Raw genomic sequence first — 25,193 nt, forward strand, 5'->3', positions numbered from 1 at the left:
CCAGTGTCCATCCCTCGAGGGCCACTCTTCGGACTCTCCGGCCGATGTATCCGCGAACAACGAGACGATTTTCCTACCAATTTATCTTCCCTTTCATCGTGCGCCTTCGAAAAAATCGACGAGCACAGGCGGAGAGAATAATACGGTGAAAGCGCCTTTATGCGCTCGTTGATTGTAGTCCTCTCGGCCGGACGGGACCAAGAAAAGGAGGATAAAGCGGGGGTGGAAAGAGCAAGGGAGGATGAGGAGAAAAAGTATCGTTAGAAGATACCCCGCGGGCCCTCGAAGAACGAGATATTCCCTTTCGCCCTGTAACCTCCTCTCCGCCCTCGGCCAGCCGATGATTGCATACCAAATGAAGAGTATAGCTCGTGCGACGTTGCGACTACATCGAGACTATACCGATATATATTATTATATTTGCATATATATCTCGTATATATTTATGCTATTATATCGTAAATATACTATGACACCTATATGAGCTGTGTCATTGTCAGTGTGTGCAGTGCGCTTCTGGTTGCTATGAATCACGTCACGCTATATATTGTATATATATACGATTTCTACGAGCGCGCGAGCGCGTGTTACGTGCACGCGCACGCGGTATATGTGCGTATGTGTGCGTGTGTGTGTCTGTACGTGCACACGCGCGTTTCGGCGCGCGAAAAGCCTGCGTTTATTGTACTGTGTGTACCTCTCGGTGTGCGTATGTGTGCGCGCAGCACGTGAGCCGCGGGTCTATGTGCTCGCGCGTACACATCGCGGTAATTCGCGCTCGTCGAGGCACGATGGACTCCGAAATGGAGCGTTCCTCCTCGTACGAGCCCCTCTCGCTTCCATCACTTGTCGTACAACACTACTGTACCGTTTTTTCCCCTATTTTTCTTCTCTCTCTCTCTCTCTCTCTCTCTCTCTCTCTCTCTCTCTCTCTCTCTCTCTCTCTCTCTCTCTCTCTCTCTCTCTCTCGCTCTCTCTCTCTCTCGCTGTCTCTCGCTCTCTCTCTCTCTTAGATCGATTGGCCTGCGAGCTTTTGCCTGAACGCTTCCACAAAGCTTTCCTCTTGTTCTTTGTTTTTTTTTACGCTACGATTTGCGTGTGATAGAGATGCTTGCGCACACCTGCTCGCATTCCTCCCGGAAATGTTTCATCGGCAACGAGACGCGCGTACCCGCTCGAATTGCTCGATTCACGCCCGAATACACCGTGCAAGATTTGCGTGCCGTCGAGATAAGCGTGAGAAATACTTTCACGTACAGTTAAGCAACGGACCGACGCTACAGTTTTACACCGAGGTTCACACCTAAACGCTTCGGTATTTTACGGGGACCCAATTAATTGCACGATCGCATCGTTGATAAATAGAAGACGTTTTGCCACTCCAGATGTTAATAGCAATCACCTTCCGCATAACTTCCTCGAAAAGAGGGAGAAATAAATACTTCGCAGTTGACACAATGACCCAGTTCCTTAATCATTTTCAACAAGAGACAAATGTCTGAGCGCACCGTCATAGTTACAAATTGAAAATTATACGTACAAAGAACGGAAAACTGGAAACTATAATAAGCAAAAAGAATCAAAATTTGAGGATGAATTCTCGTAAATGTGTTCGCGTGGGAGTTGTTGATCAGTTAATCATACCCGAAGATTTGTTAGCGCGGCAATTACGCGTCACGACGTAACCGCAGTGCGCCTGAAGAGCTGCCAGGAACGGAAACGATGACAACTTCCGTTCCATACGGCATCTCCACGGGATATTTCAAGGTCTTTCATGTTCGCCGAGGCATTTGCGCGCGTTTAAAACGCGAGATTAATTGCTATACATTCGTGCAGCACCTTTTGAATCGTGTTATTAACAATACGGTACAGATTAAATCGGTATATGAATCACTTATCCTTCATGTCTGTCTGCACAACGAAATCGTGGACGCTTGATTCTTTACTCGCGACTTTAATTAATCGCCAAGTGTAATCGACGCTAAAGCAAATCGAAAAATGTGCGACGGAACGGGCCGGGCAATGTGCCACGCGCATTGAATTCTTCATAAAGACGCGAATGGCAGGAAAAGTCTTCGCGTATGCGCGCACACGTCGTCGAAGGGGATGACAAGCGTCGCTCCGGGTCGAACTCTCCTCCTTGTCATGGAGCCGTGACATCTTATTGGAGTTGTAAAATTCCGAACTTTATTCCCGAAGTTCTCTAAATTTTTTTTGCAATTTTACGTCCGCCGATAGTTGTAAAAACTTCGCCGATAATTATCGTAAAATTTATGGCCGCCGGCATCGTTACTGACTGTATAATCTAGCGGAAAAAGGTGAGCGGACGGAGTAAGAGCAAAAAGAAAGAAATTTGATTACGACCCTCGTTGAGTATTAAAAAAAAAAGTTGAATTTAATATCACAACTTTCACACGTGACGTTCAATTTTTAATTATAAATCGTAAAATTCGAAGAATTCGTTTCGGAGATGGTTGGGTAATTTCTGCACTCTGCTATTATTATCGTTCTCAAATACGTCATGCTTCGTATTCACCGACAACGAAAGACACCCGTGTACGTATTCAATTACTATTTGCGCTGTCGGCGATAAAAGCGATGCGCGAAGATGATCATGAAAAATTTCAAAGATGCTGTATATCCACCATACACTGTCCTTGTACAGCGCGCGGTGCATGAATTTTATGGCAGTTTCGTGGCATGTCTGTACGTAGTGATTTCGTCGTAAAATACCTGTTTTATATGTATATATATATACATATATGTGTGTATATATATATACGTAGTCACTATACATACACGGTCTCCACACCTTATCTCGTTCGCGTGTACACACGAATTATACTCGCGTCGCGAAACTCCTGTCCTGTGATCGACCCCCACGTCGGCAGGAATCTCGATGCTCACGAGGCGTGCGGGTCACGCGTACGTTCCCGCGTAAGATTACGAGTTATAATCGCGCCTTGGCATCGTAATTATAAACTATTAACCCACCGTCGTAACTGTGCGCTATTAACGGCGCGGCTCGGTATCTAGATTCTTAACGTGACCCTGCAATACAAGACTAATTAGGAACATTGTGTGATAACGGAACAAATATGATATTACAGTAATAAATCAAGTAATATAGCATGTGCGTTATCGAGAAATCATTACAACGTAACGATCAGCGCGGTAGATATCGCGAGCCAATTAAAAAATAGCAACGATAAATTTTAATTATTCGAAAACATCTAGTAAAGTACTGCATTTATGTTTGGATTCATATCGTTCGACAGTAACGTGATAAATCTTGTCATTTTCCTAAATATTCTCTACGTTCGAAACAAGTCCGTTTATAGTCGGCAATTTATATTTGGATTCGTATTATTCAACAATAACGCGATAAATCATTTTCCTAAATATTCTTTACGTTTAAAACAAGTTTGCTTGTAGTCTTCAATGGAGTGTAATTTAATGATTATTAAATATTAGTACAGTTCAATTCGATAATATAGCAAGACGAAACTTCGTCAAAACATCAAGCAAGTTTTAAACATATTCCCTGCAGGATTTCTCGCTATAATAACGAGCCGATTAAGAAACTTCCACTTTGGGTAATAAATCTGCTCATCTATTTCAGTTGAATGCGCTCAACTCTCTCTCTCTCTCTCTCTCTCTCTCTCTTCTCAGTTTAGTGCTTAAACTTCCTCAGCCATACGAATAAACGTTTCAGGAAAATCGACAGTGAAGTAATTTAGAAAGCTCGTGACATTGCCGACGAGTTTACACCGGCGTAGAAACGTATTATTTACATGATAACTGTGTTATTATTGCCTTCAACTCCATATGAAAGAAATTTCAAGGTACAAAGCTTGAAGTTTAAAGTTTGCCCCTCAAGTTCTTTGCGAATCATCGCGAACTAACGCCAGTTATTATAAAGTGATAATGAAATTTTGGACTTCGCTTTATTTAACTCGTACGCGAGAATTTTATCCGTTTAAACCAAATTCTCTTATAGCACAATATAACAAAATTAAATTTAACGAATAGACAAATATTCTTCAGACTTTTGTATTTGATACAACGCCATGAGGATTCAGCGATGGGATCGCGCGATCGTCAATCACGTTTGCCCGAAATCACTTAAGTCCGAGTTGCTCTCGCACGTCGCTCAAGCCAGGATAAACGCGAGTGCGAGGCACAATGATGGAGCGCTCTACAAAGCTCTCGAAGTTGCCGTCGCAACTTTATAGCCGCGCCGCGCCGAATTAGCCTCGCCTCGTTTCACAGCGTGGGGCCAAGTAGAAAACCGGAGGAGGTCTGGATTATAGAGGGTCACGTAAGCGTTAAGTGGCCGGTTCTACGTATTACGATAACCGCGACGAGCCGCCACGATAAGCCTTCGAAGGTGCCTGTCGACGTACGCGATCCCGAACGCGTTTCCTCTCCCGTTAACTCTCCCCGCACGAATATCTCTTCCGATCGACACGTTACGTCCGCGCCGTAAACGCGGCCGGCCGAATTATACTACGATCGTTAACTTATCTCGCACAATCTTGCGTTCCCTCGCGCAGGAACGCATACGCCTTTTCAATCTCTTCAGACTTTTTGCGCTCAGACTCATGAGAAGAACGAGGACTAACGTAGCATTTCGAATTGGCTTTCGTTTGCTCTGATTCAAAAGATTCGCAGACGTCGAGAACGTTCTTCATTGTCTTCAACAATCAATTCATCACGAGCACACTTGTTTAAATTTGCCTAACAAGGAAACTTTTATTTCTATATTCTCTAATAATGCCCGTCTTAACTAAAGTTTCATATCCTTGTGTATATTGTTATTTCTGTTTCATTGAACTGTTAAATTTTTCCATCTATTGTTATCCAATTTTTAATTTATCTTCACGTCTATTTGCTTATACTTTTAAAACAATGCGTACCGCATAACGCTTCGTTTATTAAAAGATACAGTTAGTGATAACAAAGACAACTGAATAAATCACCTTTTTTATATCGGCTTTCGGAGCAACGAGAAAAAAAAACACAACGCGTGAAACAAATGCGGAAAGGCTTACGTGAATCCTCGTGTCTTTCTAATATGAACGGTGAACACAAACGACTACCAATCTAATAAGTCACCTGTGTCGTACCAGGACTTCACGTTGGATTTTTACTTCCGACAATTCTGGACGGATCCACGACTCGCGTTCAAGCCGCGAACGGGCGTCGAGACGCTCAGCGTCGGTTCGGAATTCATCAAGAACATTTGGGTACCCGACACCTTCTTCGTCAACGAGAAGCAGTCGTACTTTCACATCGCTACCACCAGCAACGAGTTCATTCGCATTCACCATTCGGGAAGCATCACGCGTAGCATACGGTGAGTAAAACATTTATAGCTCCCAACCCGTAGCTTCTTACATACGTATAAAACCATGAAATATATATATATACGCGGGATACCTGTATATCCGATTTACACGGTAATATTTTTCAAGCGTCAGATTTTTTTCATAGTGAATCCAAGTTTGCAAGTCATCTGAGCGAATACCTTTTTCTTTTTTCTATCGTAACAACGAGGCTTAATTTAGATGGTAATTGAAAAGAAAGAAAGTATATAATATGCCACGTCGGGCGAGCAGTAGATAAAGGTTAAAAGGTCTTCCTTTCTTTGAGCCCAGTTAAGTAGATTTAATCCCGAACGGTTACTTTCGCCCGTCCGAGAGAAAACGTTCACGGTGCTCTCCACCGCGAGCTCATTGTCCTCCATCACCGTGGAACACTCGTGGCACTTCTGGGACCAATTGTATCCGGCACGACAAATTTGTTCCCCGTAGCGGCCTCCGCTCCTTCTTGCACAGCTCGTGTCTGTCCCCCCCCTCTCGAGCGGGAGGGGTGCTCCGATATTAACGCGCCGGCTATATTCAGACGATCCATGCATACCTAACTTGCACTCCCTCGCGCAATATCGTTCCATTATATTACATCCCCGACTTCCGGATCGGAAGTGCCGAATCGAGCCGCTCGCTGTCGGGGAACGAAAGAAGAATATCGATGAAGCAGCGTGCGCGCGCTCATTTGCGTGAATAATTCTTCTCCGCTTCAGCGTAAGTCATCGATCACTGTCCGCATGCACGAATCATGCGAATACGTACGCCCGCATCCCTTCGTATAATACGTCTCGTCGAAGACGAGAATAGACACGTATTAACGGTACGTCGAGTCGATACGGATTGGTTCTTACACGTTAATCCTGACGTGACTCGGGCGTAATGAGGTCGACTACGAATTAATTCCCGCACATTGATTCAACGTTACCCGAGTGCAAATGGATTGGCTGCGAATCCCTGCATTCGTATATCATAAAACACTTTGTCGAGAAGCGCACTGCTAAACGGACTTCATTGAATGTGTTTCAGCTTAACGATTACAGCGTCATGTCCCATGAACTTGCAGTATTTCCCGATGGACCGGCAACTGTGCCATATCGAGATCGAGAGCTGTAAGTACGCAACACGCGTGTATGCACATACATACGTCTACTTATACATATTATATATAGGTGCATACGAACGAACGAAATACAATTTCACGGAATTCGACATCCTCGCCTAGTTCTACTCGACATATTTACACATACTTTCTTGCGCATATTTATAACGAAAGTCGGAGAGACTTTCCCTGCACTTCAACAATTGCATATTACTTCTCAGAATGACAATCGACTCACCGTATCCTTTCGACGTCGATCGTCGAGCACGTGCGCGTGTAATTTTCAAAGAGAAAAATCGTTGTTGCAGAGTCAATCAACGTAATTGTACCGCGATACAGAGAACGTTAAATCGGGGCGCTTCTCTCGATGATGCACTTGCTGTTATCTCGTAAAACCGTTACGCGCGGCGACGCCATTTGACGGGAATAAAATTGAAATTTTGGAGAAACAGCCGGCAATTGTATCCCTGAAAAAGTCTGCAGTGGTCACGTTTACACTCTAGCGTCACGATTAGCCGTATACCCGATTGACGGTACCTATCGCCAGTCCTCGCTGCAGCATATTGTAAACCGCGAACGATCAATTCCAGCATGTGAATTCGTGCATGTAACTCGAGAATAACGCCGAAAGCGATACGCAGAAAGTGTCCTTATCGATAGCCGATTGTTGCTGATTCAATGCGATTCAATTGTACATCGCTTTGAACCCTCTTTTTTTTCAGATAATGACATAGAAAGACGCTTCTACTGTGTATATTTGCGTCGAGCATTTAAAAAAAAAAACAGAGAGAAAACTTCGTGTCCCTCCCCCCCACCCCTTTTATTACACGCTCACACAGAGAATACTGTCAACTTCCATAACCCGTCACTCTCCATTTTTCCCTCCTCTCTTCTTCCTCCCTCAACTACCAACGGTCTCGGTCTCCCCTCTCGCCTTTTTCCCGACATCAGATTTCACTTCCTTCTTTCTTTTCTATCTTTCCCTCTCTATCTGTCTATCTGTCTGTCTGTCTGTCCGTCACTCGCCACTTCACACGCTCACTCACACGATCAGTCAGCCACACAAGTGAGAATCACTCCCATTCACCTCGTTCACTCACTCGCTCACTCACCCGCTCTCGCTCACACACACTGGTTGGGTTTCTTTTTTTTTTATTCCATACACAGTGATTGTCCGTATGTAACAACGTGGACTTGCAGAGTCGGGCATTTATTGCAGCCTCCTCTTCCTTTTCACTTTCCTCTTTTGCGAAGCGCGCGCGAAAGTCGATAAACGAAAAAAAAGAATAAAAGAAGAAACGTGAACATACGGTATTTTAAGCGTCGAATCCAAAGGCAAGTTCTTCCCTTCGCTGCAAACTTTATGAAAGAAAAAAAAAGGGGGAGAGAGAGAGGATGATTCTCTCTGCGATTAATAATGTAGCCGCAAAAAGGAACCGGAGAGTACGTAATCTCATTTTCCACGCGGTTGTGATTCAACGATAAAAGCCCGATTCTGCTACTGAGCACAGTGTGCGGTCAGTAAGCACCTTAAGAAGGAGCTTCGATGCGCCGTAACAACGGCCTCTGTATCGATGCGCGCACTGTATACGCAACTGAGTCGTCGACGAGACACGTCTCGATTAATCGAGTCGCTCCGTTAGACTATAAGCATAGAAATCGTAGGTTGACCAGGAGCTATGACGCGCCGTGAGAACGTCCCAGTGCGCAAAGGCACATTGCGAGAAGATTATCACGTCACGCGTGCGTAAATGTGAGTGCGAGTGAGCGTGTGTGCGTGCGCGCGTGTGTATGTACGTGACGTGCGTGCGCGTGATAGCGCTAACGTTTCGCTGTCACGAGCTCCCCGTGTTTGGTTGGGCACTGCTGCAAATTGCACGGTGTGTTTAATGCGCAAAAGTGCGCGAAAGCGAAAGAGAATTTCGAGCGCCCCTGTAGAAATGGCTCCGCCGCCATTTATTCATACGCGAAATAATTATCGTTGTTTATTGGTATTGGCATTAATAATTCGTGCACACGACAGCACATGTACCGCGCAAATTGCCTGAATAAGTCAACACGCGATACGGTTAGGTTCAAATCGGCATTATAACGAAGATTACATCATGAATAATCAGAATTGTGAATGAGCGATTACATGTAGAAACAATTATGTGCGTGATGTATTCGCGGCGGTGCGAATGCAAGATTTGTAAGAATAACATTTCGAGAATGTCGTGGTTAACGTAAAGTAAATAATTGCGCGTGCTTCTCATTTAGAACGTCTTCGGTCGTTTCCAGGCACCACACACACACACACAGACGTACAGAAACGTTCAAACCCGCCGATTTATTCAGGATGATGGAAAAAGTTTGACTTCAGCTCGCCCCCGCTAAAAGATCTATATTAAAACTCAGTCGGTCGTGGAATAGGGTCGAAGGGTCACCGGAAGTCCGGCATACGAGATACCGCAGGGAGCCGGCCAAGTTGGTCGATTAGTTTCGTCGAGTAGAAAGCTCGGACTTTCGCGGGCGCCCTTTCGTCCTTAATTGGTCGGACTGCTCGAATACGAGTTATTGCGATCGTTATAAGTTGTCGCGATACATCCCTATCACGAATTACCGGAGAATGCCCGCGCAAATCGCTAAACTTTCGAGATGACTCGAAAGATTTACAGGCTTCCATGAACTTTTATTTCAGTTCGGCTGAATCTTTGTCGTTTTCTAATTCAAGTTCCGCGAACAAGTAAACAGACAACTAAGCCACGGTTGAAGTTAACCAATGCCAATAAACTCGACCATTAGAAAGATAAATACCGCTATATTCCGCGAGGGGTTAGATTGATAATTTAATTTAACATTACTTTCTGAGGAGGCCTTTAAAGACATTTCGCACACACGCTCGCGTATCCGCTAATTTTAGCATATTCGTCGGTCAGAAACTGCCGGGAGATGTAAGCTAATAATATTACGGTCGCAGTTCTCACATGATTCCGCTTTGTGATTGACCCAAACTCTCGGTTTCTATTTATAATCGTAGATTCGATTTGATGGACGTTTCTGCGCGTGAATTCTGCCTAAAACGTACCGCGGCTGATGCGATCTATAAAAAGAGAAGGCAGGGAGGCGCCAAATTTGTAGAACTCTGGAGAGTTTCTTGATTAGTTTCAGATAGAAAAGTGTCGGGTCACGAACATCGTTTCGCTCTTAACTTAGCCATTAAACGAGATATTATTACCTCCCGCCGTATCGATTTTGTATTTCCACGATGTTGAACAAGGGTAGTTCACGAGTATTTTTGCAATTGTCATTTTCTCAAGCGGTCTTTCAATATATGAACGAAATAAAATTACTTTCGCGTTATCACATTCTCACGTTTCGCATTTCCCGGGGCACACAATCGCGCGGGTATAATAATAAAGGATGAGAGAGCGGACGTGCAATTTGTAGTAATCTCAGATCATAGCAGATCGCATAACCAGTGCTCGTCGACACGAAACGACTGCGACTACCACGTCGAAAAGCGACGATTCCAATTCTGCATTTCTCGTGAGGTAGCTTCAACTATAAAAAGAAGCGATACGCAACAAATCCAACTACCAATACGTTTACAGGACACGCTTTTGTCACATCCTACGCAAAGACCGTATGCAAACGTATTTATGAGCATCCTCCGAAGGGTCTCCACTTTACCAAGTTACCGCTGACCGTGAGTCGTCACGTCGGTCTTAGCTGAACGCGTGATTTCTCGAAGGTCATTCGACAAATGAGTACAAATAATCTAACAAAAAGATAATCACCGAGTATCCTCTTTCTACACTCTGTCGCCGCCAAACGAAAACCGTCTCGCGGATCACGTACGCGCATGCGATAATGACAACCGTAAAAAAAAGGGAAAAAAACCCCCCCGCACTCGATAAACCGCGCGAACGAGAACCTTTTTTTTACAGCTCGACAACGGAAATGTCGGATGAACGTATGTGATCCGCGTACGCGGCAAATACATACAGAGAACGGGATCTGTTCCGTCTCTTACGAGATCGGCGGCGATTTCCTGCGTAAAGGACCTACGTTCAGGGAGAGAGATCACGCTGAACTAGAATATACCACCGAAGCACACGCACGATTGTAAATATACAATAAACGAGAGCTCTCGGCGCGCAGTCGCCGTAAATCGAGATCAAAAACGCGACGAAAGTGCGCCGTTCAAACACTGCCACTACTTTGCCACTCGCCACTACCACTGACTACCACCGCCATCACTTAACTATCACCAACCAACCCTCCTCCCCCTCCCCCCCGAACCTGAAGGGCCTCCGACATATAGCACTGAGCCTCGTGTCCGGGGACGCAGTAAGGGCCGACGACGGCCAGCCCCGCAGGAGGCTAAATCCAGAAACGACGTGTCGACAATGGTCCGACCGAATTAAAACGCATTGTGCATCTAGCCCAGCGCATGTAAGAAAGAAAAGACTGCAACATTACCCATGGCGTACCACGCCGTGGTCACGTTATCGGGTATGCCTATGAATTTGCTTGCGACCTGACTTTGATCTGCGACTTGCTCCGGTATACCGTCCCCACCCCCTCGATCCTACTCGAGCAACTTTTGTACGTATAGTAGATAGATATCTAATGTATAGCTCGGCAACAGCATGTGTCGGCATGGTTATTTAATTTTGGTCTACCCCAGAGCAGGATAAAAGAAATAAGTAAGTGCTATATTTGAAGATGTACAGTCCGTGCGCGAGCTACTTGTCTACTTCCTATCCCACCACGAAGACGATGTTTCAGTTGTCTCTCCAGAGGCTTTTGGAAAGACTTAACTTCCGAGAATAACATTCGAAAGTTCTTAAATCTTGCATCGGTGATTGCTTGACAGATAAATCGCACTTTTCGAGAATCCACGCTCTAGATTATTACATTAACGTAAACGTAAAAAGAACCACCGCAAGAACGCATTTCCTTCTCGTTGTACATACACACACACACACATACACACACACACACCGAACAAGCCGGACTAACTGGATCCCGGATCGAGAAGGCCTCGATATAATACTGTTCAACGATAATGTTTGAATTTTAACGGTAGGAGACCGTAAAGCCGGTATGGAAATTCGCGTTTCTCGCAAAACACGGAACACGCAGAATGGAGCATGTAGCATGGAGCATGCAGCACAGCAGGCGAAATGCGCGGCGTAAAGCATGTAGCACATATATGTAAATCTATCTAATCCTCCCCCGAGCCTGTGTGTGTCACTGTAGCATGCCGAGCACAAAACTATTTCCCCCCCCCCCTCTGCTTCTCCATATCTAACTTATATACACTCCACTTTTCGTCTTAAACCTAAACTTGCTGCCACTACCATGGTCCTCGGTATTTTGCTAATGTTGCCGCAATCCTCCCCTCTGCAGTATTCAACAGCCACGACCCGCCCCCATCTCCCGCCGTTCCCCTCCGACCTTTTTACCCCTCGTGACGCTTAATGTTGCCCCTAGTCCAGGACCTCTTTATGAAACTTTATAAAAGTATCAATTTTTATCTGCGCTGCACTTAACTATGCGACGACCATCGGGCCAGGAATAAAACGAACGGGCGCGCGTAATATTTTTGCAAATCTTCGAGCAAATCTTTTATGTGTTTTGCCGTTATTTTTTTTTTAGACGTCGCCGTTTTCGCTCGCGAACGCGATTTTCTCATTCACAATTTATCTTTATCTTGCGTTTGCAAGTATAATGAGCGCTCGCAATAAGAAATGCAATCGGAAGATGAAAAAGACAAAGTATACAATATCCGAGATATAGTGTAAACGTCGGCGCATTAGTGTTCCCTCATTAACGCGACAAGTGTAAATTTTTTTTTTACGTTGACCGCGACGGACAAAACCCGAGGTTCCCGGGGCCCCGGGCCGCTAGTGTCGAACACGCCTGTTGCGAATCGTAACGTCATTATCGAAATCGCGATTTTGCGCGACGCCGCATGCAGCTGCGCCCGCCGCGCGGAATCGCGGCGCAGTACATGATAAAACGCGACGGCATTCAAACTCGGATTCCAAAAACAAAAGCAATTAATCTGGCATATCCGGAGGCTTACCGCTTAATCCATGTTTGGCCGATGCTCGCGCAATGTAGCCGCCACCGCGACGGAATGCCACTTTGGTGCCTGGAATGTGGTGTAACGATCGTAATCACCTAAGATTCAGTTACGGAGGAATGTTTCTCGATGCGGTATGTACGCGCTGGAGGCCGCGCGGAGGCACTAGAGAGAATAAATAGGCGCGAATTATGATCGATAACCGTCAAAATCCGATCGCGGGATATTCCCTGGTAGGAACGAACAATAGGCGGACGCGCCGCCAAGTCGGCGCTTATCCTAGCCCCGCGTTTGTCTCGCAGAGCATCTGTATTTCCGCGGCGCAAAGAAGAATATCATTAATCGCCAGCAATCTCCGCGTGGCCTTGCACGTAACAATCGCAAACTCGGTTTCGAGAACGTCATAGACGCTTCAGAAGGCATTATTACATTACGAATATACAAATTACAACGTTACCGTTCATATGAATGAAAAAAAAACAACTCTCTCGAAAGCCGAAATTTATACAAGAAATTGTCTCTGCTCATACCAGAAATTAAAATCTCGTTACGAATATGAGAAAACGCTTAGAATTCTCCTTCTTTTTTTCACTATGATATTACGGAAAAATTGGAGAGTATTCCTTCGAGACTTCGGAACGAGCGTGTTAGTTAAAGCTACAATGCCTATCTCGATGACGTTTATGATATTATAGCGGCACGGAGGGCATCCTAAATCGATTCCGCGCGAAGAGAAATTTATGCGACAGAATTGGATCGTGATGCAACAACGGGAACCGCTTTAGGTTGCTCGCGCGATAACTTTGCTTCTAATTACTGTGCTCCCCCGAGGAACCCTACCTTCCGTCCCAAACCGAACACTACCTCAGTGTCTAATTATTGTATGTTAGAGCGAAGATATTTGTGTTCTTGTTCTCCCGGCAGTTGGATACACAATGCGCGATATTCGGTACAAATGGAACTCCGGCCTACAGTCGGTCGGCATCTCGAACGAGGTGGAACTACCGCAGTTTCGCGTGCTCGGTCACAGGCAACGACAGACAACCATACACCTATCTACAGGTAGATATTCCCCTCTTATTCGTTCTTTCCTTCTAAACTTGGTCCAGAAGTTGGCGTGGATATATGTATATTGTGCAGAACTGTCGGTCATATAATTGTTACGAATGAATGACGAGTAACGCCATTGGGACGAAATGGTAAAATTTTGTTCGTGCTCAGAAATATGTGGAAACATACGCCGCACTCACACGGGCGATCGCGACTCGTCCAGTTCTCGATGCATATATGTATATATATTATGTATGTATATGTACGTATGTAGGCAACGTGTATCGAGAACTGGACGAGTCATGTGTGAGCATATATACATATATAATGTGAATCCTGTTTTTACCCGCATCGATATGCACCGATCACTGTGTGTTGTCTTTTCGCGAACACATTTAATTATGTAAGAACGAGCTTGCTCAGTGGGGCAGCGCAGTCCTACGGCCATTCATTACGACCGATCGACCCATCGGTTTTTATCTACACTACGGAAGACGCAGACGATAGTTGAGCCACGCGTATCCATCGTTCCCAGATTTGGCTCCCTGTTCACCGCAGATGGACGTTGTACTATTTTTACTCTCACTGTGCTCATTGTATATCAATACCCGATGTACAGTATTGATGTAAAATGAAACGTTTCGATCTCTTCGGCGCTTTAAATTTGGATTTTCGCGCAATACGCGGCTAAATGGGTTTCCACGTCTCTATAACGTACCTTCGAGCGTACGAGTTGCTAATGGGTTTCAGGAATAGTATTACGTTCACCTTTGACCTAACATCCACTATCCACAACATCAAAACAATAATCGACACAACGGACTCGTAAATACGGATAAATACGCGCCTTCCGCTTCTCGATCGTACCCGACAATCGAGAAGATCGTCCATCACGATCTCTCATTACATGCCAGATATTCCGCCCACATGCTCCTTTAAAGTCAGTTTAATTTGGGCTCTCGATAGCTCTCTTCTCAAGGGTATCCCTCATAGAGAAGGACAGAGAGTAAGATAAACTGAGAGAGAGACAGATAGATAGAAAGAAAGAAGGAAACGAAAATTGTGAACAGAGAGAAAGGGGAAAAAGTGAAAGAGAGCGGACTCGTAAGGTTTGATGGGGGTGCGAGGTAAGTGGAGGCCCCCTCGGAGCTGAAATGCGTTTGAGGGCTTCCGCGAAGGTACGTACCAACCGCGGGGGGTCTCTCTATTTTTTCAGTCGGATACACGATGAGGGACATCCGGTACAAGTGGAACGAGGGCCCAAACAGCGTCGGGGTCAGCAACGAGGTCTCCCTGCCTCAGTTCAAGGTCCTCGGTCATCGTCAACGTGCCATGGAGATTAGTCTTACCACCGGTAACGTATAAACACAACCCCACCCCCCACCACCAACAAATAATTGTTCAACCCTCGCTTTTAACGGCATGGGTAAGGTGGAGAGACACGTGAGCGCTATCCGATGTCCGCAGGCGCAATTGTCGCTCGTAAGACAAACCGTCGTATCCTGTGTACCTTACTTACGTAAAGCCGTCGATCGATCGATCGATCTCTCTCTTTCTCGCGATCTCGCGCGTCATGTGGTTCCGTTGGATAACGGAGCTGGCTGGCACCGAACGGATTGCCGGCTAGAACGTCTTCCTCGTGTTCGGCGGTGGTGAATTTTCTCATCGCTACATTCCTCCGCTTGGTTCGAGTGAAAGGTTTTGGCTGAGCAAAATTGTTGTCTTCATTCACTACCGTCACGGCGTGGTTCTAACGTCGATCTCTTCTACGCCAATTTCTCCTGGCACCCATGTGGTGTACTGATACACTCGAGTCGAAGATTACAGCATCGGCGATTTTTCTCGTCAGCATTAAGCTTCTCGTCCTTCGATATACCCTCGACTTCTCTGTCTCTTCTCTGATTTCATCGCGGACGAGTAAACGATCGTCCTAATAACAAAAGCAGTATCTTTCTCCTCGATATATCTTTTTCCCAACAATGGCGCGCAAGAAAGAAATTGTGTCACCAGTTCTCTCGTTAAACCGGAAGAAAGCCATGGGGTTTACGGCAGGAATGACTTTTTCTCCATTGCAATCAACTCCTCATTTTTCTCCTTACGCAACTGCATCTCGAATCTCTCGATCGGCGCACAATACACGCCGCCGGTATACCTCATTGTAACGTGCATGCATATCTACACTGACAGACGTACACAATATGAGCACGAAGAGTCGCGCATCAACGATGCGAATTTCACTTAACATCCAGCCAGCTCTGGCGCGCCGTATTTCTGACCGGTGCAAGGAATAGAGAGAGAGAGAGAGAGAGCTGCTCGCAAACAATGAAATCGCTTTCCCTGGCAAAGGCCAGTGACCGAATGGGAGATCGAGCAAGAAGAACGAAGAGAGTTCGAAGAGAGAAGAGCACGACGTACGAGCGGAAGCGGGAATGACGGAGAAAGAGAAAGAGAAAGAGAAAGAGGGAGAAAGAGAAAGAGGAGAGATGCAAGGGAAGAGAAAGCGAGAAAGAGAGAGAGATAAACGAACAGTGAGGAGGAAGGACAGTGAGCACGGGAGATAAAGAGACATTAAATAGCGCCTCTCCGTCTCCCTGTCCTGACCTTCGATCTTTTAATCGTAGGGAATTACTCGCGGCTGGCCTGCGAGATCCAGTTCGTACGGTCGATGGGCTACTACCTGATCCAGATCTACATACCCTCAGGGCTGATTGTCATAATATCGTGGGTGAGCTTTTGGCTAAACCGAAACGCGACCCCCGCTCGGGTGGCCCTCGGAGTAACCACTGTGCTCACTATGACGACCCTAATGTCCTCGACGAACGCGGCGCTACCAAAGATCTCCTACGTCAAGTCCATCGACGTCTATCTGGGCACCTGCTTCGTCATGGTCTTTGCCTCGTTGCTCGGTGAGTGCGATCGTGTACTCTTCCGTGCCTTTACGTCGCTGCCATTAAGCTTTCCATCCTGCGTCCTCTCATATACTCCGTATAGCTCGGAGCCGTGCCGTTCCAGTAGCGAGCTCGTAGAGTATCGTAGACGGATACTTGTGCAGGGCTCACGTGACAAATGCAAGGGACCCATTTTCCTCGAAATCGTTACTTGTCGCCGATGACGTAAATGTTGGTCAGTCCGGATCTTTGCCGAATGACGAACGAAACGACGTTTCGTATAAATCGTTTTCGCCGCGAAGCAACCGCGAGAGGGGGGAAAGGTCAAACGCGGGTGAGAGAGCCCCGCGGGTTTGTTCAATCGATTAGCCATATACCGGTTTGACACACACACACACATTGCTGCGTTTTCACAACTGCGATTGCGAGTATCTCATTACATAACGACATCAAGGTACTTCGCCGTCGCGGTGTTCCGCGTAGGGTCCGGGTTTCCAGGGAAATGGCTTTCTTCCATCTGCACGTGAGCTCTACACAAGTACCGGGAGCGCAAGCATGAGTGAGATTCTCGACGGATGGAAGTGGGCCCCGTGAACCGGGCTTCCCGCCCGGATCTTACAGTGGCAGACGTGTCATGGCATTGAATGGTTACGTGTTTTCATTCCCGTGGATTCTTATTATTCACAGAGTACGCCACGGTGGGCTACATGGCGAAGAGGATTCAGATGCGGAAGAATCGCTTCCAAAAGATAGCCGAGAGCATGAAGGCCGCGAGCGAAAATCCAGGACCGCCGCGTGTGCCCGGCGATCATGGCGATCATGCGCCTAAGCAAACTGTGAGTAGCGACGGCCGAGATTGCCGTCGTACCCGAATTTTCTTTCTTCCATGCAGAATGTCGTTTTCACCGCGTATCACCAGGAGATCCAGTACTAGCGCTCCCCTGGACGATTTTTTTACACGCTTTCTTTCAGCGAGTAGAGACGATCGGCTCTGTCAAGATGTCCAGATGTCCCGATTGTCGCACAATTACAGATTTATGCATAATCGTAGCACTTGTTTCATACAACTTTATGGCTCTCGAGAGCTGTGTGATATTATATAAACATACACATACAAATGTCATCTGTCCTGCCTACGTCAACGGCGAAGGAAGTCTCAAAGTCACTTCTAAATGAGATTGTAAATGAAATTATAAACAGTGACATAATATCGAGTACCGTGATAATCGCCATTAAATGCTCCTTAATAGACGACAGTAAACGAATCTTTAATAGACAACGATATAAAGGAATATTCGAGCTAATCAAGCTCTTCTCTCTCCCGCGCTCTCTCTCGTCACACCGACAGGCTCAACAGGACGAAGCCGAGCATTATCCTCGATCCGGCTCAGCACGTACCATCGCGCAATGTAAATATGCACTCTATCCCTCCCTCCCCTTAAAAAAGAGAACTAAAAACGACAGGCTCGACACACGAAAGGTCAAAAGCTAAAAGGTTCTGCGAAATGAATTTCCCATTCGGCCGTGCAACGCGCCCGACAACGTGCTTCGTGCCAACACGGACACGACGCACTATAAATTTTCTTTTAATCTTGGGTATTGTAGACTCCTCTCCCCCTTCCTCTCCGGGAAAACAGAAAATATTAAAAGACCGGAAAAGAAAGAGGACAATGTGGGAGAGCGGAAAGAAGTGAGTAAACGAGCGACAGAGATGAACGGGACGGACGAGACGAAGGACGGTCGTAAAGCGTCGGATAAGAAGATGAGACGTTTTAATTAATTATTATTACAAAGTTAATTATTCATGTTATCCGGCGGTAAATACCTAATGGCGTTGCGTGATACTTTTAATTACACATTTAATAATTACATTCCGTTTCCTTCGACATTTTTATACTTGCTTTTTTCGAAATGCAAAAAGAATATTAAAATCGGATTTAATACCTTTGGTGACTTTCCTAGTGTTGCGCTTTCAAAAATTGCATATTAACAATAAAATCTAATTGCTATTAAAGGTAATAAAAGTTTCAACAATATTCCTACCGTTTTCTGTAGGGAACCGTAAACCGTACAATGTCTTGACATTAATATTAACTTTAAAAAGACAGAAATTAAATGCCAGTATTCATAATTCCATTTTACATCAAACGAATATCAGTCTCTTATAACGACTAACGATTGCGTGCCAGCAGATAACAAAAAGAAATAATGATTCTCCCGCATCTCACCCCGACAGTATCTATTAGCATCACATATACACGAGCTTTTAATGAAATTTTCACTAAACCGTTCTGCTTGAGCACGAGCAATCGCACCGCGCGTTTCTACGAACCGCGGTTGTTCTTTTACGAGAGACTTTCCCTATTTCATCCTTAAACGTTCAATCGCATAAACTAAGAAACGCGAGTCGCGACAGCGACATAAAAGCAGGTGAGTCTCTCGAGTACCGATGACTGCTACGTAAAAATTGGACGTCTCACCGCGTTGAACGAAAATAAAATACACACTGCCGAGTCATCGGTGTCGCATGCCAAACCGACAAAGTACGGGGTAAACCTCGGGTGAGGGACACCCCACGGCGAAATGCCGTGTCTCTTGTAAGTGGTCCCATGTTGTCCAGGAGGTGCGGTTCAAGGTGCACGACCCAAAGGCACACAGCAAAGGTGGGACACTCGAGAACACCATAAATGGTCGCGCCGATGAGGAATCGGCGGGCGCGCCGCAACATATTATTCATCCTAGCAAGGACATCACCAAGCTCTACGGTATGAGTAGACCATGTACGCACATTTATAACACTTTTTAATCCCTCCCCCCCGCCTGGCAAGCTATCAAACAATATTCGGTTCTTAGCTTGGCAGGCTGTCTATTTCAACGAGCTTCTGAATAAACGTTACTGTACGGTTTAACCGTCAGCGAGCTCGGAAGGCCACCGGCGTGGTGTCATCGTCGGGTAAAGGGCCTGACAAGGCCGTCAATTGTGCAATATGGATATCGAGTACTTTGAACTTTGCCAAGACTATGCAATATTCATGGCCGATGATACCACGCGCCTGCGCCCGGCCGTTGTATTATATATATACACATATATATATAGATACATATTTATCTACGCTTAAAACACGTCCGAAAACGCTTGTCACTGATCATCTCATAAAAAGCTTCTCGCATCTTAAGAGACATTTGTACAATTTATTTTCAAGCATTACGATGCACTATTAGACTGCTTTTGTACCCCCCGTGGGGTAAACGGCACCGCGCGAACTCGGAAGCTCACTGAAATATGCAATTCTCTTCCCCCCGCACTGTGCGCCGCAACTATTCTAAGTGAATTTAACGTTTCTTAAATAGGCATAACGCCGTCGGACATCGACAAGTATTCCCGCATCGTATTCCCGGTATGTTTCGTTTGCTTCAATCTGATGTACTGGATCATTTACCTCCACATCAGCGACGTGGTCGCGGACGACCTCGTGCTGCTCGAGGAGGCCAAGTAAACGACGGCGTCGCGGTGCTCCGAATCGAGAAGGAAGAACCGGGCAAAAGGGTGCACGGAAGCGAGCATTCTTACGCGTGGGAACGAGACGAGGGCCGATTCGCCAAAGTGGAGGCGAAAGCGGCTCGAGGAGGATAAATCGAGGTGTGCTCGGTGACTACTTCAGGACAGGCGTAATAGGAGCGAGTAGTAAAAGCGAACGACATCCGAGACAGCCGTACCAGTTCGCAGAAAAAGGTGCTCTCAGAAAACAAAAAACATACGCTCAGGTCCGTCTCGAGAGAGCGCGGTAACCACCTTCTCTACTGGAAGTAGTAGCGGACGAATACGGGCAGCCGCGCGGCCGCCTAGACGCGGAGTAGGACTACCTCGCGGTGACTGGCAAGTAGAAACGGCCGAACGACTCGTCGGACGCCACGTCGCTTCGGCGTGGCTTATCAAACGCGCGCTTCCACTACTTGCGCGGCGTCGTGGCTACCGCAATTTCTACCCGGGCAAGAGGCCCGTTGTTCGTCAATCAGCGATCGGGCACGCGTAAGCCTCGGCTATCGTCGCTGTCCACGAGGCGTCTTCGTTAAAGACTCAATATATATACATAAATAAATATAAATATATAAATATATATATATATATAGATACGTCGCGCGATAGAAATATATATGTCGCGACGCAAGCGGAAAGGCAAGCAGGAGCTCAATCGCGAAGGCGAATCCACGAGCATACATACCATAAAACATTGCCAGTCTAGGTATCTCTAGTTCTTAAACGGAGAAAATACCTTCGATATAAACACTTGTCAATTTAGCCACATTACATAGTAACATTAACTAACGCTAAGAACAACACCGAGACACGTCGGTTTGAAGCGACGATTCAATCGAGAGCAGCTTGAGAACGGAAAAATATAGGATTATCGACGTTCGTCGAGGTCGAGGATGAATCGTCGCTCTGACGCCGTCAGCAGCGTTCGCGCGCAGAGAAAACGTTAGCGGAAATCGCACACGGTGGCATGTGTGCGCGTGCATGCGAGCGAATGAGAGGGAGCGAGTGCATGTGTGAGAACGAGCGAGCGTTAATGTGTGAGTGAGGGTGCGCGTGGAACGAAAAGAAAGAAAAAAAGAAACGGCGGGAAAGTTCATATTCCGAACGAAGAAAAACAATGTACTATCGGAGACTGGTGCGACTTATTATCTAAGTAAGTACAGTAAGTATATGTACATTAACATATATACGCGCGCGCGTACGCGGCCACGTTAGGTACGCGCGTGCATGCATATTAGACACGTGCGTGCACACATGCGTACGCGGGACGCGTACAGCCGATCGGTGAACGATTCTACGCGAGGTCCGCAAAGATAACGGCGGTGGTGAGCGAAGGGGTTGGGAGGGAGGGAGGATAACGCGACGCGGGACGCCCACGACGTAGGCGGCTCGGGTTACGCGGTAGCGGCCCTCACTTCAGCATCCGCAATTTATTTGGATTACGGCCAAGCGAGAGCCAGGTCACGTTTCATTTCGTAGAACTTTTTTACGATTTTTCACGACGCGATACTTTTGTATTTCTGTGTATGCGTACGACTCGCGTCGCCGCTACCGGGATCGGCCAACTATCGTCAACTCGTCCCGGGGCGTCTCTGCACGCCGTGTACGTGCGTGTGCACATGGCTCAATCGGGAGTACTCTTAGCTCGTACTACGTAGTCGCGACTGTTTACGTAGGGGAACTCCCGGGACGTATAATGATTATAGATCGGACGTAAGAACGCTCCAATCGAGGTCGAGAAATACGAGAGGGACAACGGGCCAAGGTAGAATGCAGGCTCCGGTGCTCGTGTTTATTTTTGAGGATAATTAATACTTAATTAACGTGTAAAACACGGGCATGTTTCTCGTTTCATCGTATATTGAAAAACAACGGCGGCGAAACAAGCCTGATCGAAGTAAACCGCGATTGTTATCCTGAAATTACACGCTTCGTCTATCGCCTGTGTGACAATGGCAAAATCAACGCAGCCGCGCTCGACTTTATCGATTTAATTCGTAGCTAATCCCGTCGACACATCCTTTGTAGTTATTTATGCAAGATGAGAAAGACGGTGAAATGCAATCGCTTTTATTTGTGCGGGTTGTGCTCTCCGAGCTTACAACGGTCTTCTTGTTTCAACGTGTTTCGTTGCCCAATGTTTTGTCAATTTAATTAACGTTAATTGCACGGCGTTCCACTTCCCTCGGATGCTGCGCACACGCCGATCGTACCTTCTGAAATCCTGTTTGCCATTACAGACCATCGATCACTTACACAAAAAGTTTTCCAAAACCTATACACTCGGAACTTTCTTCTCGGCGCCTCTCATACATAAGCTGCCTAGTAGCAAAGCACTTTCTTTTAAATGTAGCTAATTTTTCCCCGCCAAAGATTGGATTATACGTTATCTCCCGCTTTTGTAATCTTCACGATCGTACAGCTCAATAGCTAAACTTAAAACTTTATCAGGCTCAATTTAAAATTCGCCGAGCAGCAAAGTTTTATTGTCTTGTATTTATTTCAAAAATTTATCTCTCCAAGAGACCCGAATCTTCAAGCGCTCGTAATATAAGAACAATCGAGCGACATTCTTTTTAGTTGGACGTCTGGTGTTTATGATTTAGGAGAAGTGTGGAAAACTTCTGCAACATTTTATATACATATATACATGCAAGCTCTCTTTTTGCTGGCCTTCTCTCTTGCCCCTCGGACGTAGCGGCTGACTGCAAGCTGGGCCGTGGAAGCTTGCCATTCAGGATATCGACCAGCTGACACGCCCAACCCACCCTCTGACTCTTTCTCATCCCTTCTATGCCACCGCTCTTACTCTTCCTCTCCATTCTCGTCCTCCATTCTACTTCGCAATCGCCAAATAGTCCGTTTACCAGACGCTACTGTCACTCGCTACTGTACTTCGCAAGAAGATCCCCGCCTTGGCGCTCCGCGAGAATTCATTATGGAAATAAGTAATCCGTAGTCCAGGATTCCGCCTTGGTCCACTGTCCACCTCCGTTATTCGAGAGAAACGAAGGAGGGATGGTCATATTCCGAGCGTCACGTTTTATCAATGCGAAAAAAAACCGCTGAACCGTGCAATTTTTTAGATGTAACGTTGGTCAACCTTATCGACTCCGTCATCGAGAAAGGGAATTTTGCGATTTTTCTCAGTATAAGCGACTACGCCATATACTTGCTACTCGCTGAGAAACACACCACATACTTAAATTTCATTGGCAACGCTCCTTTTCGCCGAGCAAGCAACACTTAAATTTTTAGCAATCGAGAGAGAAAAATATAAAGCACCTCTTCAAGTCACCGAACCGTCGAAGCCGTTTAAAGTTGAAAGCACTAGTGTTTATATCGATAGATTATATTTTAATACTCCGCTAAATATAATTCACTAAAGTCTAAACAATATGAGAAACGTCGCCAAAACAGTTTGTAAGACATTCAGAAGACATCTAGCAGTTGATAGATCTCTTAGGTACGTTAACGGCTGTGTAGATGTTTTTTTAAAAACGATTGTCTTCTCTGAATCATTATATCGTACAAAACCGGGAGTAATTCTAGGACCATAAATAGGGTGTGACTCTGAAAATTCTCAAGTATCTATGTCAATTTTACATTCCCACGTATATAGAGTGGATCGTACTTAGGGTTACGGTGCGAGGCCGGTATAATTTCGATTCTGCGCTCGCCCGTTGTCGCGAATAAACAACAACGGTGACTTTTCAGTGTTCACGCCGTCGAGATTATACCGGTGCTACTCTTCCGCGCGCGGCTCCCCCGGACTTTTTCGGGCACCGGCGGCCGCGATCACGCGACACCTCTCCGGGCAGACTCACATCCCGCGTATTCGCGAGATTCAGCCGCGATAATCCGCCACCGCGGACACGATCCACCCCCCCGCGGTCCATCCCGTTGGCGCGTTAATTCGGCGACTTTGTTCCGCACCCGCGTTCTCCGCTTCACGATCGCGATCACGCGACGATGCAAACGACGGCGCCGCGAGTTTTACGTGCGCGAGAAGGCGCAAATCGCGTGCCCAGCCCTCGTTCGTTTCTTTCTTCGGCTGCGCTCGTACATAATATATAAGTATTGATACATTTCTCCACGTCCGCCCCAACCGGAAGCGTTGTGTGCAATTTATATAACTGTACATCCGTTATCTACTCGGAATCTCTATAATAACGGGAGAGGGAGGAAGGGGGGAGAGAGAGAGAGAGAGAGGATCTAACTCGTTTTATTGTTGTGATATATTCTATGGTAGCTATATGCATTTATTCGCGCGTATGGTGACATATACGCGTGCCTATTGTTTACGCTGAAACTTTAAGCCGGGCGGACACGCGGGCGGGAATTGGCGCGTCCACGGTCGGAGACGGTGGAGAACTCTTCCTTAGATAGACGTACAATTAGGTGTAAAGTAAAGCAAATAATTAAATAACGTAATAATTAATTAATTCTACGGATAACGAAATAATTAACGTGATATGAAACGCGCCGTACGCACTCTCGCGCGACACGTAAGCTTCGAAATCGCGAACGAACGACACCCCCCCCCCCTCGAATGCGCGATATTAAACTAATTCATCAACCGTTAATGTAATGATGACCGATGATGAACGATCCTGTTATAATTGAGAATGATCGATCGCGCATTAATTTCTCGAGTATACACGACGCGCATCCGCCGCCGTGATCTTTTAGATGCATTCTTTGTTCGTTTCACTCGTTTATTCATCGTGACGCTATCGAGAAAAGTCCCTTGCTACCGCGTTATTTGTATAAGACATTCGTATGACGCTCAAATAAATTTCTAACGTATACGTTTGCTTGATCTCAATAGATATTCGAAGCGAGGAAACTTTGCCGGTCCAACGTTGGAGATTTAGTAGCAGGAAAACACTCGCAACCAAGCGCATTCATCTACGATAATTCAATCACTCGATGCGATTCCTTGTGCCGAATATTAAAAGAGAGAGAGAGAGAGAGAACGCGTGCAGTGTAAGCGCAAATCGACATTCGCACGTCGCACGGGACGCGCCAATTCCCCGCAGACGTCACAATCGACCATTATTATTATTAGTCTCACTGAAATTTTTATTACCTTTATTATTATCTTTATTGCCGTTAACATTACAAATGACCGTTTAAAGATTACGGCGTTCTTTATCCTCTGGCAGGA

General features: G+C 46.1%; 1 protein-coding gene across 5 annotated transcripts in view; it reads left to right on the forward strand.

Annotated features, from left to right (window-relative positions):
* LOC105567127 (gamma-aminobutyric acid receptor subunit beta) overlaps positions 1–21,349 on the forward strand; it is a 69,231-nt gene extending 47,882 nt beyond the window's left edge. The window contains exons 4-11 of one of the 5 annotated variants that reach the window (XM_012021710.1): positions 5,133–5,359; positions 6,399–6,481; positions 13,472–13,609; positions 14,814–14,951; positions 16,219–16,503; positions 17,173–17,321; positions 19,106–19,265; positions 19,837–21,349. In XM_012021710.1, the coding sequence (XP_011877100.1) occupies positions 5,133–5,359; positions 6,399–6,481; positions 13,472–13,609; positions 14,814–14,951; positions 16,219–16,503; positions 17,173–17,321; positions 19,106–19,265; positions 19,837–19,982 (1,326 nt within the window). In that variant the 3' untranslated portion in view covers positions 19,983–21,349. The remainder of the gene's footprint in view (positions 1–5,132; positions 5,360–6,398; positions 6,482–13,471; positions 13,610–14,813; positions 14,952–16,218; positions 16,504–17,172; positions 17,322–19,105; positions 19,266–19,836) is intronic. The other 4 variants (XM_012021709.1, XM_012021712.1, XM_012021713.1 and 1 more) reach the window with 4 other exon arrangements.
* The last annotated feature ends 3,844 nt before the right edge of the window (positions 21,350–25,193 follow it).

Source organism: Vollenhovia emeryi, unplaced genomic scaffold (assembly GCF_000949405.1).
Source record: "Vollenhovia emeryi isolate VEMERY1.0 unplaced genomic scaffold, V.emery_V1.0 DF939140.1, whole genome shotgun sequence".
NCBI classification, from domain to species: Eukaryota; Metazoa; Arthropoda; class Insecta; order Hymenoptera; family Formicidae; genus Vollenhovia; species Vollenhovia emeryi.